The following is a 17,011-nucleotide window of genomic DNA, read 5'->3' as shown; positions in this document are numbered from 1 at the left end:
ATAAAATAAAATATTTATTGTATAATGTGTTATTCAAGTGATAATAATCTTTTTCATTAAATCTAATGTCCAAAATTTAATTCTCACTCCTCTCAACATAAAGAGAGAAGATTATGAATACGAGTTAGCTATTACAATAACTTCTTTTTTTTTTTTTTTGAAGAAAAAAATTAAGATTATATTAGATCTAATGCCCAAAGTTCGAATCTCACTCCTCTCAACATATAGAGAGAAGATTGTGAATTCGAGTTAGCCATTACAATAATTATTTATTTTATTTTTTTAAAGAAAAAAATCAAGACTAGTTACATTTGAAAAATCAAGACTAGATACATTTGAAGAGCTTTATAGATATTTAAAATATAGAGTAGCGTTGAAATATATAAATAAAAAAAGGAATTAAGATCATTACTATAGAAAATAAACAACATTTTCAAAAATTTGCATTCTATTTTCATCTAAACTGCGAAATAGAATTTTGAAGGGTTGTGACAATATTCAGGCATACAAAACATATTAGTCAGAGCTACTAATTGCAGATATCTTCTACCTTCAAATCTCCAATGACAGATAAATAACAGTACATTGTATCATATTCTTCTGCCAAACATTTTCATTTTCCATCACAAATTCCTTCATTTTCCCATCATCAGTTCTCAGTTACCTGACCACAATCTTCTATTGCAACCGTCTCCAAAGTCATCCCTTCATCGGACCCCACCTTCTCCATCTCTTTAACCACACCATAGCCATCCACAACCTTTCCAAACACCACATGCTTACCATCAAGCCATGGTGTCTTCTCAGTACAAATGAAGAATTGAGATCCATTAGTATTCGGTCCAGCATTTGCCATTGAAAGAATACCAGGCCCTGTATGCTTCAACTTGAAGTTTTCATCCGGGAATTTCAATCCATGGATTGACTCCCCACCAGTCCCGTTACCCCTTGTGAAGTCTCCACCCTGACACATGAAGTTGGGGATGATACGGTGAAACGTGGAGCCCTTGTAATGTAATGGTTTCCCTGATCTACCAATCCCTTTCTCCCCAGTGCAGAGGACACGAAAATTTTCAGCAGTCTTAGGGGTGACATCAGCAAATAGTTCCATTACAATTCGACCCGCTTTCATCTTTCCTATCAGTATGTCAAAGAAGACCTTTGGGTTCGACATTTTATTGAATTATCTGAAAATTTTCAGATCAGGACTTGGATTTCAGTAAAAGGGACTACATTCAAACCAAAGCTATATCAGTCAAAATAGCAAACTAACAGTAGGATCAACAGTAATCTCAGAATTCTGATAATACTCTGAAGATTAAAAACAAAAGATTAAAAGTCAGAGTAAAGCGCTAATCATTCTTTATGTCATTGAGATTAATTAGACCAAAATTTTCAAATGTTCAATATATAGAATCAATGTAAACATAAATCTATAGTGAACCAACCAAACCAAGCTAAGCCTTAAGTCCCATCAAACAGAATCGGTTACATGAATCCTTTTTTTTCACTCGACTCTATCAATGGCCAATTGGTTAGTCAAATTAAGGAGATTCATATCTCTATTTACTACACTAACCCATGTCAATCTATGTTTGCCCCTTCCACTGACACTTACATCTACCGTTAGTATATCGCATCTCTTTACTACTGCTTCCGTATACTCTGTTGTATATGACCAAACCATCTCAATCTATTCTCTTTCAGCTTATCTTCTATGGCTACTACTTCTATCCATTCATGAATATACTCATTTCTAACTATGTTTTTTCTAATTTTGCCACACATTCACCTTAGCATCATCATTTTAGCAACACTCATCTTATCTACATGTTGTTTCTTAGTTGCCTAACATTCCGTTTCATATAATATTGCTGGTCTAATAACTATTCTATAAAACTTTCCTTTTAGTCTAGTTGGTAATCATTTATTGCACAGTACCCAAACACATTCCTCCACTTAAGCCACCCCACCTTAATTCTATAGACCACATCCACTCCAATCTCTCGCTCCAATCTCTCCAACCGTTGTGATAATCGATCCTAAATAACAAAAATGTTCACTCTTAGGTAGTTTTTGTTATCAATTTTCACTTCTCTTAAACTAAATGATATGTTTTCATATATCAAAGGTTACAAAGTAGTATAAATTATGTAAGTTTTTTATTCAGAAATTTGTGGCTACTATAACTGCAATAGTAAGTTCAGATATAAAAGAACAGAACAACAAACACAGATTTGTTCTCTCACACACATGCACAACCAAAAGAAGAAAAAATCTCATCGGATCATAACTAGATTTAGACAAAATTGAGCATCAATGTAGTATAATTGGGTACAATACAAAATGAAAAAAACATGCAAAGGTGGAAGCAGCTAAATCATGGGTTCTACTCTCAGAAACAGAACATTATTTCAGAATCATTTTCCTGGAAAGGACTCTTATTTTTTCCTTTTCTTTCTTGAAGGCCCTGTGATGGTAACAGATATGTCACCATAATCTTTGCCCAGATCTCAACAATTAGCAAATTAATCTCTCTGCACTTGATTTATAACAACAATGGCTAATAAAATCCCAAAACCCTCCATCATAGGGTCTCCAAAATATGTCTTGCACCTAAAATTTACTTTCTATTTTCTTTCCACTAAAAACATTTCTCAAAAATATTTTCCATCAAAACAAATGAAGCAGCACTGTACTGAAGAAACAAAGGAATAAAAGCATATCAAAGAAAAAGTTGTATGTATATATATATATATATATAACAAGAGAGCTTACATCAGTGTGAAGTTCGATTTTGGGTATGCTCTGCTTGAGGAGAAGAAGGTGAGAGTTAGGGTTTTACATGTGCCAGTTAATTTATACCAGTAGAGGTTGGGGTTTAAGTTTTTTCTTTTTGCACTTATTCACCTTTTATTGATAAATTTATTTCTTGGTCCTTTTATTTTTGTAAATATAATTCTTACCCCAATGGTTCTAAATTTTTTATTTTTTTGTGTCAAGAGAAGGAAGGGAAATAGATAACAATGAAAAATTGCACTATAGCGACAACACTTTATTTTAGGAACTTGGAAAATGTCTTATAGCAATAATACTCAAACTCTGACATACCCATTAAACGAGTATCCTACCTCAACCACTAGACAAACTCTTTAGGCTTCATTTTGCAATGTTGAAATTACCCATTTCAATTTTGTTACAACCATGGGAAAGGCTGCTTCAATTTTGCTATTGTGTTTGTATATTTTATTATATAGTAAAAATGCAATTTAAATATAATCTTGTTAACAAGTCTTTTTAGACGCAAGAAAAAAATAAAAAGTAATGAAAAGTATAAGACACTTATTATTAAGGCAATAAATAAATCAAATCGAGTAATAAGTTATTTAAGATCTTGAGTTTGGTCCAGTGGTTTTGTAGTCACACCTTAGGATGTGATGAGAAAAAAATCAGGATTCGAGTTGATGGAGCAATTCTTTTTGTTATAATCTAATTTTATTAACAAATCAATATCTTACAATCTTGCCCAAAAAATAACTTATTTAAGCTTTCAAAATGTGTTCAAATTTAGATTGTTTACATAATAAGCTAATTTAAAATAAATTTTTAATAAAACCGAATACAGGTCAAATTTTATTTTTTTAATTTTTATGGTACATATAAACTTATCAAGCTGAGTAATTTGTTATTTAAACTTGACTTGAAAAACTTTAATAAGCTTAAAATTATGTTTAAACTTGACTTAACAAACCAAACCAATCTTGAACAAATTTTTAACATGCCAAACATAAATCGCTAGTTTGTTTAACAGGAGCACTTCTCATTAATTTCAAAACAATTTACATTGATTCCAAAAAGAAATACCTTTTAACCATTATCAAACTACTTTCCACACAAATTTTAATATTAAACATCATCTCAATGGAACTTGTAGCATTTTCCATAAAAATTTATCCGAGCAAGGATAGTTCCAGTATGGTTCCCATAAACTTTAAAACCATTTCATAAGAACTGTAGATAACAAGGTAGGTTAGGTTGATTCTGAGAACTGATCAAGTACATTAGGCCACCCAACAAGCACACACAAGCCACCAGAAAAATTAATCTGTTAAATTGCTGCTACATGTACAAAAATCAAGATGGAGTAATTTACAACTAATGAATAGACAATTCTATCCTTTCCCACTTTTCCCTTTTCTTTCCCGAATTGTCATGACTAATGCTGTGATACAAACTAAAAAATACATCAGCAAACAGAGCTCCGTGTCAGTCAACCAAGCCACTGTTGAGCACGACGATCCCCGCTACCTCCAACAGAATGCCGAATGCTGATCTTCTCATTTGCATATTTCTGCTGCAGCCACTCAAATCCATTCACATCTAGTTTCCCTGAAACCGACTTCCCTTGCTTCCTCCAAGTCTGCTGTTCCCGAATGGATGCCCAAAGTTTCCCGATAGCATCTCTTTGTTTAGTAGTGAACCTCGAAATGTTATCGAATGCATGCTTTACCAGGATATCTATGCCCGTTTGGCACCTTAGGAAAGAAAGATCGACACGTTAGGACGGGAAAGAAACAAACAATTAAACAAAAATAATAATAATTAGTATCAGGGTTTGACCATGGGGTTTTGTAACGTCGCGCAGCAATATCCAAACAAAGAATCAAGGCCTCTCTCTGTGATTTCAGAAATCTCTTGGTCTCTTCCTCTTCCTCCTTAATCCTGGTTGTCGCCTCTTTGTTTCCCTTCATTTTTTCATCTTTCTTCAATGTCCGAGGAATCAGAGCATCAAGCCCAAATGGATCCGAGTCATCCTTGTCATTTCCTTCAGATGTAGACGCATCTGGCTTTATCTGACTGTCCACTTCTGCCACTTCCATCTTGTCTTGCAAGGCAGCAGCTTCTTCCATGTCTTCGTCCTTGGTTGCAACCGGAAGGTTCAATATAGCTTCTTTTATTCGTCCAGTGGCTTTTGAAAACTAAAAGATGTCTCCCCACCCAAAGCAAAAGATGAGCAAGAAAATCAGTAGATTCAATAATAAAATTCAACAATTCACACAAAAACATGGTCACATATCAATCAAAACTTCCTAGGTCATGAAATTCAAAAATTGGTCACTCTAGAAACTTTCTTAACAAGGATATAATAATGAGATTGCAGAATGTTAACAGTGAAATATCTAAGTAGTCAACCAAATATCAAATAAATCATTTTCATCTTTTAGTATATTTACCAGAGGCAATAGTCATAGCAATCTATGGCAATCCTCTTCAACTACTTCAACCATTCATTTATGTTCTTTTTTTGTTTTATCGATAAGTACAACTGCTTAGATCATTTCCGAACACCACATAGCATTTTCAAACGGAATTATCATGAAGATTACCTATGCCAATAAAATATGCATTCCAGACAAAAAAGCATAGCAAACTCGGCAATATAAATTAACTAATACTAACAAATTAGCAATAAGAATCAAGATTAAACATAAACAGAGACTATAATTTGAAAAGGTACAAACAGAAAGTTTTCAAGTTTTTCACTTTTACGTCTCTTACTGTTCAGGCAAACTACTTCAACCAAGATTTTACTCAAGTTTCAATTACTACTCATCTTGGCACCAGATTTCAATGAATAATCTTCATACGTACCTTTCAGCCATAGTTTCAAATCGCGAATAGAATCATGAATTGAAATTACCTTCTTCCAAATTGTGCATAGTAAAGATTTGGTCATAATTTTTAAAATACATTAATATATATATATATATATATATATATATATATATATGTGCCTGAACAATTAGATATTAAAGATATATTAAATATATATAAAAAGTTTAGATATAAATAAATGAAAAGGTTGTTTTGAATGATGAGCACATGATGTAATAGCTAAGAGTAAGATAAGTTGCCTCTATGGCAAGAAACGTGGGTTAATCCCTAGAGTGATAAATAATCATATAGTATTGATTATGTGAGGATTTATGAAAATCCATAGATTTTTTGTACTTTCATTATGAAAAATAAGAATCCAAGACCCATCATTTGAGAAGATCAAAATTTCAAATCACTAAAGTTAGATAAATTTAACACATTACGCATTTATATATAATATTAAAACTATCACAAGATTCATAATTTCTCAGGTTCCAATTCTAACAATTTTATTTTATAGAAAACCAAAAGTCCATATATTGCGCATATAAAAAATTTAACAATTTAATATACGAGAATAAATTTATACGCGTGTCAAAGAGAAACCATTCAAAAACGAAGGTTAGGAGACAAAAACTCGAAGCCTCCAAAACTCATTAATTCTTCAATCTTCATAACAATAAAAAATAAATAAATAATTTCTTCAAATTCAAATAATCTAAATACTTACCTCAAAGGACCCAGAGTACCCAAATCACCATATTTTTCAAACCTCACTTGATACACCTCCAAAGTTTTTTCTTTTGCAAGTAAAAACATGTGGATAAAGTTACATAGACTGATTCCAATGCGATTCCTATTTCCGTTGATTCATGCCTTATATGTGAATCGATTGCTTGGTGTATCAAACTTATCATGAATCATGTAATTATATAACAGAGCTTTCTTCTTTCATTCTTCTTTTCCAGCTTACTCTTTGCTGGACCATCACCAAGTGATTCAGAATTTGTAGTGAGGAGATCCACATTCAGTGTTGGATATACCATCATTCTTGTCTCTCATATTTTAACAGTGCCCGTATTTATCTGAAAGCCGTTGTACTGGTGATCTTACTGAAGCAAACAACTGTTTGATTGCCTCCTTTTCTTTCTAAGATTCTGAAGTCAACCCATTTGATTAACTTTGAGGACTCCAAATGTTTGTACCCTGGTGTGTAGTAGCATAAGCTCTGCCATATCATCTCCTCTAAATGAATTGACTCATCAAAACACGATGTTCCACCACCATTCCTTTCTTAATTAATGTTTTTCATTACTAAAAGACTACCCTAAATTCAAAAACTTTCCCTGGTTGATGTTACATTGGTACTTAAAAAGTTTCAAATATATGATCCTTAGTTGCACGAAGCGGGAGCGGGAGCGGGAGCGGGGAAGCGTGAGCCGATAGAAGTTTTTTAGGTTGGGAGCACCTCGGGGAGCGGTAATATATATATATATATATATTTTAATAGTTATTTTTAAAATATGTTTATTATATAAAGGTGAGTTAAATAGTTATTTTTTATATATTTATTATTTTTATCTTGGTATTATTTTTATTGATAATATTTTTAATTTATTTATATAATTATTTTTATTTTTAATTGATGTATATTATAAATAAAAAATATAACAAATAAAGAATAATAAAATATGTTAAAGTAAATAAAAGTTAAAAATTGGATATTTATTTTATAGATTTGATTTGATATTTTTTATTATATTTGATTTAATTAGATTTATTCTTATATAACAAATTATATTATTTATTATATTTATTATATGTTAAAAATGGGAGGGGGGAGACAGAACAGAACATAAATCGACGAGAGAGAGAGAGAAGAAGAAGAAGAAGAAGCAGATCGAAGAAGGCGATGGCGATGGCGATGGCGATGGCGATGGCGATGTTGAGAAGATCGAAGGTGAGAGCGATCGCGAGGCAAGAGCAAATCGAAGGTCCAGGCGATGTCGAAGGTCGATGTCGAAGGTCCAGGCAATGTCGAAGGTCGACATCGATGTCGAAGGAGAAGGCGACAGCAAGTTCAGGTTTCTCTCTCTCTCTCTCTCTCCCCCTTACGATCCTATCTTGGACTGGATCGCGTTTCTCTCTCCACAGAAACGCGATTCTTACACGTTTCTTTCTAGGAAGCGCGGAATCACGTTTCTTTCTAGGAACTCAGAATCGCCACCTGGTTACACGATTCCTGCAACTAAGGTATGATCTATCTATCAACATGGACGGGAACACAGAAAGCTCTTCCCCCCAACACGTGCATCATGCTAATAAAGAGGTGGTGGATAATTTTGTATCTCTTGCATTAGGGTTCTATATATTTATTTGCTCCTTGGAATAGCTATAACTAAATAGCTTTCAATAGGCCACAGAAATATGACATTTTCCTTTGGCCTTTCTAGTGCCATCAGATGTATCCTTTTCATGGGTTCCTCAATAAAGAAACTCAGAGACTGACCTCCTCAGCTTATAGATGTGCCACACCCACACCCAGTCACCCAGCAAGACCATCTCGCCTTCCCACCATCTTTAAAAATTAATATAATGCGATACTTCTTTTGGCTTGGCTGCAGAGATCCATTTCCAACTGAATCTCATCTCAGCATTCTTGTTTCCAACAAACAATACCTGACACCATTTTCTAAGCCATATCCCCCATTAATGTTCAGTTCAACAGTAGTCAATTACAGGCAAAGACACCAACTCCTTCATAAAATGTTCTCCAAAGAATATTGGCAATCATCAACTACTTTCAAGTAATCATTTTTTGCTTGATTATTGTAGTTACAAATTTAACAAAATGCCTCCTAAAGTACTCTATTTTCACAGCATAAAAACTGTTTCAAGGGAAAAATATATAATACTCCATGACAAAGATCAAGGCAACACAAATCCACTGAACTTCTGTCTCTTTCTACTCACTCTATCCTTATCCAAGGACAACATAGACTACACCATTTTATTATTCAAAGCTTCACAATATTATTTTTAAAAAGGACTGTAAAAAGATAAAACAAATCCCTTATAATTCGTATCATTTGAAGGAAGCTTCAAAAATTATTATTATTTTTTTTTTTAATAAATCCCTAAACCTCCAAATCATAAAGGAAACTAGGACCACATACAACTGAACTGAAGCCCAACAGCTTCACTGCCACACCAGTCCAACAAAGACAGCTCCAATATTCCACCAACAAAGAGAACCCAACTTGAATATCCTTAACTTACCTATCATAATAATAATAAATACAACGCAGAAGATCACAAAACATAAGTATTAAACCTAATAAGCATGGACACGGACATGGACAAGCGACATGACACAAATACGGAAACGCAGACACTCCAATTTTCAAAAAATGCAAGACATGACACGTGGAGATACACATGAAATATATAATTTTTTATATTTATTATATGTCATATATATATGAATATATCATTTAAAGATTAAAAAAAAAAATTTAAAAGCAATACGACAATAATTCCTATAAATTTATATGGTTTTTCTTTAATTATTGTATCTTAAGTTTTTTGTTCAAACTTATAATTAGTTTCACCCGTATCTAATCGATAGACACGTTTTAAGCGATAGACACAGGTGTCTTCCAAGAGTTCAAAGAGTGTTTGGGTCTTTAAAAAAAATTAAAACAATAACACACATTTTGATGAGTATTGGACATGTGTTGAGAAGCATCCAAAAGAGTGTCGGTGTCAGACATGAACACGACACGCATACGTCATCTTTTTAGAAGTGTCGGTGTTTCTTAATATTAAACTAATAAACAAGTTGATGAACTCCAAATTCAAATGAAGAATCAAATAGAGAGAGAAGACAAATGCCCCAATTAGGGGTAAAACCCCTAAGGGTTAAAGAGAGAAACCAAGCTCTACTCCAATTCAATGTATATTCTTTACTTCAAAGTTAAGTACAATAAGTATTAAATTACCTATTTATGGACTACAACAAAAAAGCTATTTAACATACACCTAATCTATTTATTCTACTACATCATACTCTCTCTCTCTTTAAGAAACTTGTCCTCAAGTTTAAATAGCAACTAAGTGTGCTCAATGTAACACCATGCATTGACCCTAGGGTAGGAATAGGCGTTGCATCTCCATGCTCACACAAACGTGTCTCCTCACAACTCATCCTTACGTGAATACATCAATCCGCTTCTTTGGCTAAGCAACCATAGGTGCAAACCAACAACTCCTATCACGACCATACTCCTCTTTGTTAACACTTGGACATACTCTCATTTTCCCGAGCCATTTCACCTCGGACATGCAGACCAGTATAAATGAGTACTCTTCCTATTGGAACATGACTACTAGGCTGGCAAATGATACCGTCCAAAACAAACAAGGCTGAAAGATGGGACACAATGCGACAGGATCGACATTGCAACTACTAGGTAAGAGCCACATGAGAAAAGCTAATCAGAATTGAGAAATCTGCATTGCGTTATTCCTTCTATCCCATAGACACAAACGTCAAATGAACATCACTGCCAACAGCATACTCAACTCAAACCAACATCTTATAGAGGCATATAGAAGCAGGAAACACTTACAATTTCAAATAAACTCTTTGAAGCTTTCCAAAAATGTCATTGTACCTCTTTCAAGACACAATTTGTTACTCATTTGTTTCAACTCATCTCAATGATTATGAGTTTGATTTGGATTTGCATCATTTCTTCCAATTGAAAGATTCATCTTTATTTGTCACCTAAATTCGCAGCAAATGCGCTACCATAGCCTCCTTTTTGACCTCTATCTTTGCCTCTGTTGGCCATTATTGTATCAACACAGTAGCAAGAGTTCAAGGATAAAGGCTGAAACAGTCTGACTCAGTTCACACTAGATAAGCAAAACTTAGAGACAACAACTGATTAATATAATTTTGAAAGAATCTCCACCAACCAACCACCAGAATCGAATTACAACAACAAAGTTGAAGAATCAAAGATTCACACCCCAAGTGGAAATCAATTCACCAAGAACACAATGATTCACAAAGGTTGATAATCACAGGGATCTAACGGTTGAAATCAACTCAAATTCAAAATTGCATAACAAGATCGAAACAGGAATCCAATAATAAAATTCAGATTTGAACTCAAACCTTCATGTGCAGTGGAACTCAACTCAAATCAATGATCGAAGTCATACAGACTCAGAACATTGAAGTCGCATGAGGTCTCAAATCGGAATCACTGTTCGCAAGTTTCAGATCTCAACCAGGGAGTCCATTCATGTTTGGTTCTCAATTAGAGCCTTCGGAATCAAGTCGGATCTTGAAAAGTTTCTTGGATCGATTGGGTGGAACTTGAGTAGGCTTCATAGGCGATTCGAAATGGATCCAGATTTGAATTCCTAGAGTCGCAAACTCAGATCACAAATCGAAACTCAGATTGATGCTGGAACAAGACTCAGATTAAGTCGAAAATGGTCGATCTTGAACCCTGGGTGATTTATTCAAAGTTGCGAAACCAAGTTGCGATGTGTTCTTCAAATGTGTTCTTCAATTTTGAGTTACAATATATTCTTCACTTTTGAAAAAGGAAGTCGACCACAGATTATGGGTTTCAACCTTGAAGAAAGCCTAAAACTCTCGAACAGGGATCTTAAAGAAAGCCCAAGTATTGCAAAAAAAGGAAGTCGACTTCGCAGATTATGGGTTTCAACTTCGAAGAAAGCCCAAAACTCTCGAACAAGGATCTTGAAGAAAGCCCAGGTATTGCAAACCAAATGCGAACCAGAACCAATGAACAGAGTCCCTCCTTCGTCCAGTGGAGTCGATGAAAGTCTAGTCAGATTCTCAAGCTCTTCAGATCGTGACTTCCACTTTAGAAGAGAGATCAGATCGCGATGGTAATCCCCTGGTTTTCTGACAGATTCGAACAGGGGTTTGAACTCGAATAAAGGCTCCGAACAGATATGTAAATCAAATTGTGGCTGTCTAGCAGGCTGCGATCTCAAATCGCCTGAACCCAGGTGCCTCAAATGTGTGTTGTGACAGAGATTGAACCAGGTCAGTTTCTAGGTGATGATTCAACTCAAAAATTGGAAGTATAGTTGAGGAATAGGATCCAAATCCTAAAGCTCTGATACCAAATGATAAACTCCAACTTCAAATCAAGAATCAAATAGAGAGAGAGAAGACAAATGCCCCAACTAGGGATAAAACCCCTAAGGGTTAGAGAGAGAAACCAAGCTCTACTCCAATCTCAATGTATATTTTTTATTTCAAGTACAATGAGTATTACATCACCTATATATAGACTACAACAAACAAGCTATTTAACATACACCTAATCTATTTATTCTACTACATCACAAGCATAGATAAAACATCTCCAAGAAGATACACTAAATCAAAATTTGATCCAAATGTAGAGGTCCTAAATCTCTGACAGTAATTGGATGATAAATATTTTTTATTCTGATTAATGAAATGTTGCACGATATGACATGATTCATAACATGCATCATTTTATTTTTTACTAGTTTTTAGTAGGTGAAAGGAACGGGACCCAACTCTAGAGAAACTTGGTGGTGGAGGGAAGAGGTTCAAGCGGTAGTTAAGGCAAAAAAAAGTGCTTTAAAAAGTGGCAAAAGGATAGAACTGAGGAAAACCTTAACAACTATAGATTAGCTAATAAGGAGGTCAAGAAAGTAGTGAGAGAGGCTAAGTTGAAACCTTATGATTACGGAGGGAGAGAAGAGGGTATACAAGCTTGCTAAGATATGGGAGAGGAAAACAAGAGATTTTAATCAAATTAAGTGCATCAAGAGTGAAGATTCTAAGGTATTGGTGAGGGATGATGAGATTAAGGAAAAATGGAAGAACTATTTTGAGAAACTATTAAATGAGGAACATAGAGGTACTGCAATAGAGGAAAAAATAGCCAGTAATACTTTGAAGTAAAGATTGCACTTAAAAAGAAAAAATCAAATAAGGCTTTAGGACCAGATGATATCCCTATTGAAGTTTGGAAGTGTTTGGGTAAAAAGGAGATTGCTTGGTTGACTAGGTTGTTTAGTAAAATTTTGTTGACTAGGAACATGCCAGATGAGTGGAGAAAGAGTATTTTAGTGCCAATCTATAAGAATAAAGGTGATGTCCAGAATTGCAACAACTATAGAGGAATCAAACTAATGTTTCATATAATGAAAGTGTGGGAGAGGGTGATAGAACGTAAATTGTGAGATATAACGGAGGTGTTAGAGAATCAATTTAGGTTTATGCCTGGCAGGTCAACAATGGAAATGATCTATCTTTTGAGGAGAGTAATAGAAAAGTATAGAGAAAAGAAAAGAGACATTCATATGATATTTATCGACCTTGAGAAAGCATATGATAGAGTGCCTCAGGATATAATATGGTGGGCGTTAGCAAAGAAATGGGTGACAAAAGGTTATATTGATGTGATTAGGGACATGTATGAAGGGGTGGTGATCACTATTAGATAGCCGGCTGGAGAGACAAATGAATTTCCTATCACTGTAAGATTACACCAAGGATCTACTTTAAGTCCTTATCTTTTTGCATTAGTTATGGATGAGTTGACAAAAAATATCCAGGATGACGTGCCGTGGTGTATGCTTTTTGCAGACGATATAGTGCTAGCGGATGAGACTAGAGAAGGGGTTAATACAAAGTTGGAGATTTGGAGAAAAACTCTTGAATCTAAAGAATTTCAGATAAGTAGAACTAAGACAGAATACATGGAGTGTAAATTTAATAACAGTAACAATGAAAGTAGATGAGAAGTGAAGATTGGGAATCAAGAGCTGCCTAAGAATGAACATTTTCGTTATTTAGGGTCGATTATCACAACAACGAGAGAGAATGATGCAGATGTGGCCCATAAGATTAAGGCGGGATGGTATAAGTGGAGAAGTGCGTCTAAAGTACTGTGCGATAAACGAATACCCAATAGATTTAAAGGTAAGTTCTATAGAATGGTTATTAGACCAGCGAGATTGTATGGGACGGAGTGTTGGGCAACCAAGAAATAACATGTATATAAGATGAGTGTGGCCGAGATGAGAATGCTAAGGTGGATGTGTGGCAAGACTAGACAAGACAGAATTAAGAATGAGTGTATTCGGGAATGGGTAGGAGTAGCACCGATAGAAGATAAGTTGAGAGAAAATCAATTGAGATGGTTTGGTCATATTCAATGGAGACCAACAGATGCAGTACTGGAGAGATGCAATCCTGTAACAGTCGATGGAAGTGTTAGGGGACGGGATAAGCGTAGATTAACGTTGATTAACGTTGTAAATAGAGATATGGATCTACTTAATTTGACTAACGAAATGACCTTTGATAGGACCGTGTGGAGAAAAAGAATTCATGTAGCCGACCCCATTTGATGGGACTTAAGGCTTAGTTTGGTTTGGTTTTAGTAGGTGATAGATAGCAAACACCTTATTATGTGTGATATAGCATCGCACAACGTGTGAAAACTCCATAAATAAATTCATGCTTCTTTCAGCCTAAAATAATATGAGAATTTAAACCTGAAAATTTCGTAAGTAACACAATTGATGCAGTATACATAATTAAGAGATTGCTAATAGAAAAATTCATAGTATCCTTGATGCTTAAAATTGCAAGCAAATAACAACCAACAAAGTTGTAACAACATCTACTATAAGTGAAAAACATACCACAAAACTGTCATCGGTAAATAGATCATTCGCCACCACAGCCCTAATCATCCATGTAGTTAATTGATTTCTCTGCTTCTTGTTAAAACACTACAAAAGCAAATGATAGTAAAAGTTGAGCCACAAAACGCATCACAAAACTTTCAAGGAACTAAATATTCTTAAAATTTGTATATCAAGTACTTAATACTCACTTCAACTGCATCTTGTGCTGCTGAGAACAATGCATGACAATCCGCTCTTACTGAAGCATCGTTACAAACAGTAGGTGACAACATTGCAGACTCCAGTATGGCAAAGAAGTAGTCACTCACTCCAGGCTTAACACTGCCAGCCTGAATCAGTTGAATAGCAAGCTTCGATGCCTTACCAAACTTGGCAGGGTTCTTTATATGTGATGATATCTTCTGCATGGCCTCTATAACTTGCGTTTCTGAGGCATCCGTTGTTGTTTTAAATCTCAGTCGTTTTTCAGGCACAGTAACTGGAATTACAATAAACAATTCAGCTTCTCTTTTAAATGTGAAAGGCTATTCAAGAAAATCAACATCTAATATTACTCAATTTTACAATTTCAACTCGGATGTGAACCAAGCTTGAACTTGGCTAAGAGGCTTGTTTTGTTAAATGAGTTGGGAAGTCGGGCTATCGATGCCTTGGGGCAGGCCGATGAACATGAATTGCACTATGGTAAGGTGTATGAAATATTATTTGCAAGGTTAGGAATAATCGATCAAACTATACGTACAAGTATTATCAGCTTAAATCGCAGTTTCATTCTTCAACAGGCATGCAGTCAGAGCCCCGGGCTCCTCCCACTGCATGGGAGCTTATGGTTTCATGTTCTATTTCACTCCCTGATGGGGATTCTTTTCTCCCTTCCCTCACGGTACTACTTCACTATTGGTCACCCTTCTATTAACAGATCCAATAGCCAATCGTGGAAAGCCATGTGCCAAAACCACATGAGACTTCAATGTACCATATCATACCTCATTTTTACTGGGAAAAGCATAGGGTCTTCAACTACAGTTACGACACAACTTCAAGGTTTCTTAGGCCTGGTTATAAAATTTCCTTCCTCTGTTTGTGCGCACGCATATATACATACACTTTATTTTGTTTGAATCAAACAAATCCCTACCTTTTGATTGTCAGTGACTGTCACGAACATCAAAGTATTCAAACCAAGTTGAGATGAGCTCAAGCTCAGTTAAAACCTAACTAGCCAAGCTCAAAGAATGTAAAACGGACCAAGATAAGCTCAAAGACACCACTATTCGGCTTGCCTAGGTTCAATTGCAGCCCTAATTCAAACCCTATTAAAAGATGAAATCATTTGGCATGTAGAAAAATAACAATAACAACAACAATGATAATAAATGGATCAAGGATCATTTCTTTTTCTTTTTTGTAATTTTGTTGCCCAAACAGATATATAGATGTCTTAGGCTTCTTCAAGTAGACTCTTTTGTTTCCTAAAGGAGAGGAGGGGGGATTTGTTCCTTTACCCAAATTTTCTGAAAAACCAAGAAGGGCAAGAAGTAGTAAAAATTAATCAAAGATTCATCAACAGATATATATATATATATATATATATATAAACCTACTATAATCGCCCTTTAAACTACAAACAATCAAATTGGGCAATATGATGGAAACCCTTTCAAACCAAATCAAAGATCACTAAGTAGCCCTACAAATTACACAAAAGTAGTACCTTGAGATTGAGATTCAGAAGGTTTGGAGCGTTTGAGAGCGCTCTTGAGGGCAGGTATCGGTGGCTTTGGCAAAGATTCTTTGGCAGCAGCGGTGGTGATCTTTGAAGATTGTTGTTCCACAGAAGGCCGAGCAGGAGGAGGCGCAGAAGGAGGTGGTAACCCTTGAAATAGGTTGTCACCCATTGTTCTCTCTCTCTCTCTCTCTCTCTCTCTCTCTCTACCCTCTGCAAGTAGAGTTGAAATACACAGAACCAGAACCCACTTTGCTTTTGGTTTTTTGACAGGCACTTTGCTTTTGTTTGATTTGATTAATTTATCACGAGTGAAAGAGATGATGGGAGTCGGGGTTGAGTTTTCCAGCCCCTTCGGGTTGAGCCCTGATTTGCCTGAAAATTCTCTTCAGTCTTTTTCACTTTTATCCCTAGATCATAGTTTTTCTTGTTTTTTATTTTTGGACCCAAGCTTGTCTCCCCGTCTAATCGGATAAATTGATAAGTTGAATTATTTAATGTGTAAAATTTGTTGCGAATTTTATTTTTTTAAAAAATTATGTTGATTAAATATTAATAACTTATTTTGAAATATATTTTTTTATTTTGTTAAAATAATTAATAAAAATAAAATAAGTTAAAATAATCAATAACATAAAATGTAACGTTCAAATTATATTTATTTTATTTTTTCTCTTATAAATATCAAATCAAATATAAAAAAAATAAAAAACTATTATCTAAAACATAAATTTTTTTAACCAAACTAAAATAGCCAAACACACACACACACACACACAAGTCAAGTTCCCAAGCAGGACTTATTCATTTCCATGTTATCTTTAAATATGGGTTTGACTTCTCTTAACTTAGTCATCTCAATTTGAAAAAACGTTCAGA

The 17,011-nt window shown here is 34.7% G+C and overlaps 2 protein-coding genes across 3 annotated transcripts; both read right to left on the bottom strand.

Annotated features, from left to right (window-relative positions):
• Positions 1-430: 430 nt before the first annotated feature.
• LOC145788643 (peptidyl-prolyl cis-trans isomerase CYP19-3-like) lies at positions 431-2,877 on the bottom strand. Of its 2 annotated transcripts, none has more exons than XM_082883346.1 (2): positions 2,779-2,877; positions 431-1,187 (listed from the first exon to the last, which is right to left on the bottom strand). In XM_082883346.1, the coding sequence occupies exon 2, from the start codon at positions 1,172-1,174 to the stop codon at positions 650-652; it is 525 nt and encodes a 174-aa protein (XP_082739472.1). In that variant the 5' UTR covers positions 1,175-1,187; positions 2,779-2,877; the 3' UTR covers positions 431-649. The 2 variants fall into 2 exon arrangements, with proteins under 2 accessions (XP_082739472.1, XP_082739471.1); XM_082883345.1 differs by having other exon boundaries at positions 431-1,229; positions 2,779-2,874.
• Positions 2,878-4,100: 1,223 nt separating this feature from the next.
• LOC114286423 (uncharacterized) lies at positions 4,101-16,598 on the bottom strand. The gene is made up of 5 exons (XM_028229589.2): positions 16,121-16,598; positions 14,595-14,884; positions 14,401-14,490; positions 4,621-4,979; positions 4,101-4,535 (listed from the first exon to the last, which is right to left on the bottom strand). The coding sequence occupies exons 1-5, from the start codon at positions 16,302-16,304 to the stop codon at positions 4,271-4,273; spliced, it is 1,188 nt and encodes a 395-aa protein (XP_028085390.2). The 5' UTR covers positions 16,305-16,598; the 3' UTR covers positions 4,101-4,270.
• Between the last annotated feature and the right edge of the window lie 413 nt (positions 16,599-17,011).

This window comes from Camellia sinensis, chromosome 8 (assembly GCF_055761805.1).
Source record: "Camellia sinensis isolate YWXY chromosome 8, ASM5576180v1, whole genome shotgun sequence".
Taxonomy (NCBI): domain Eukaryota; kingdom Viridiplantae; phylum Streptophyta; class Magnoliopsida; order Ericales; family Theaceae; genus Camellia; species Camellia sinensis.
Note: the sequence above shows the minus strand (reverse complement) of the source record. Positions and strands in the feature narration are given on the sequence as shown.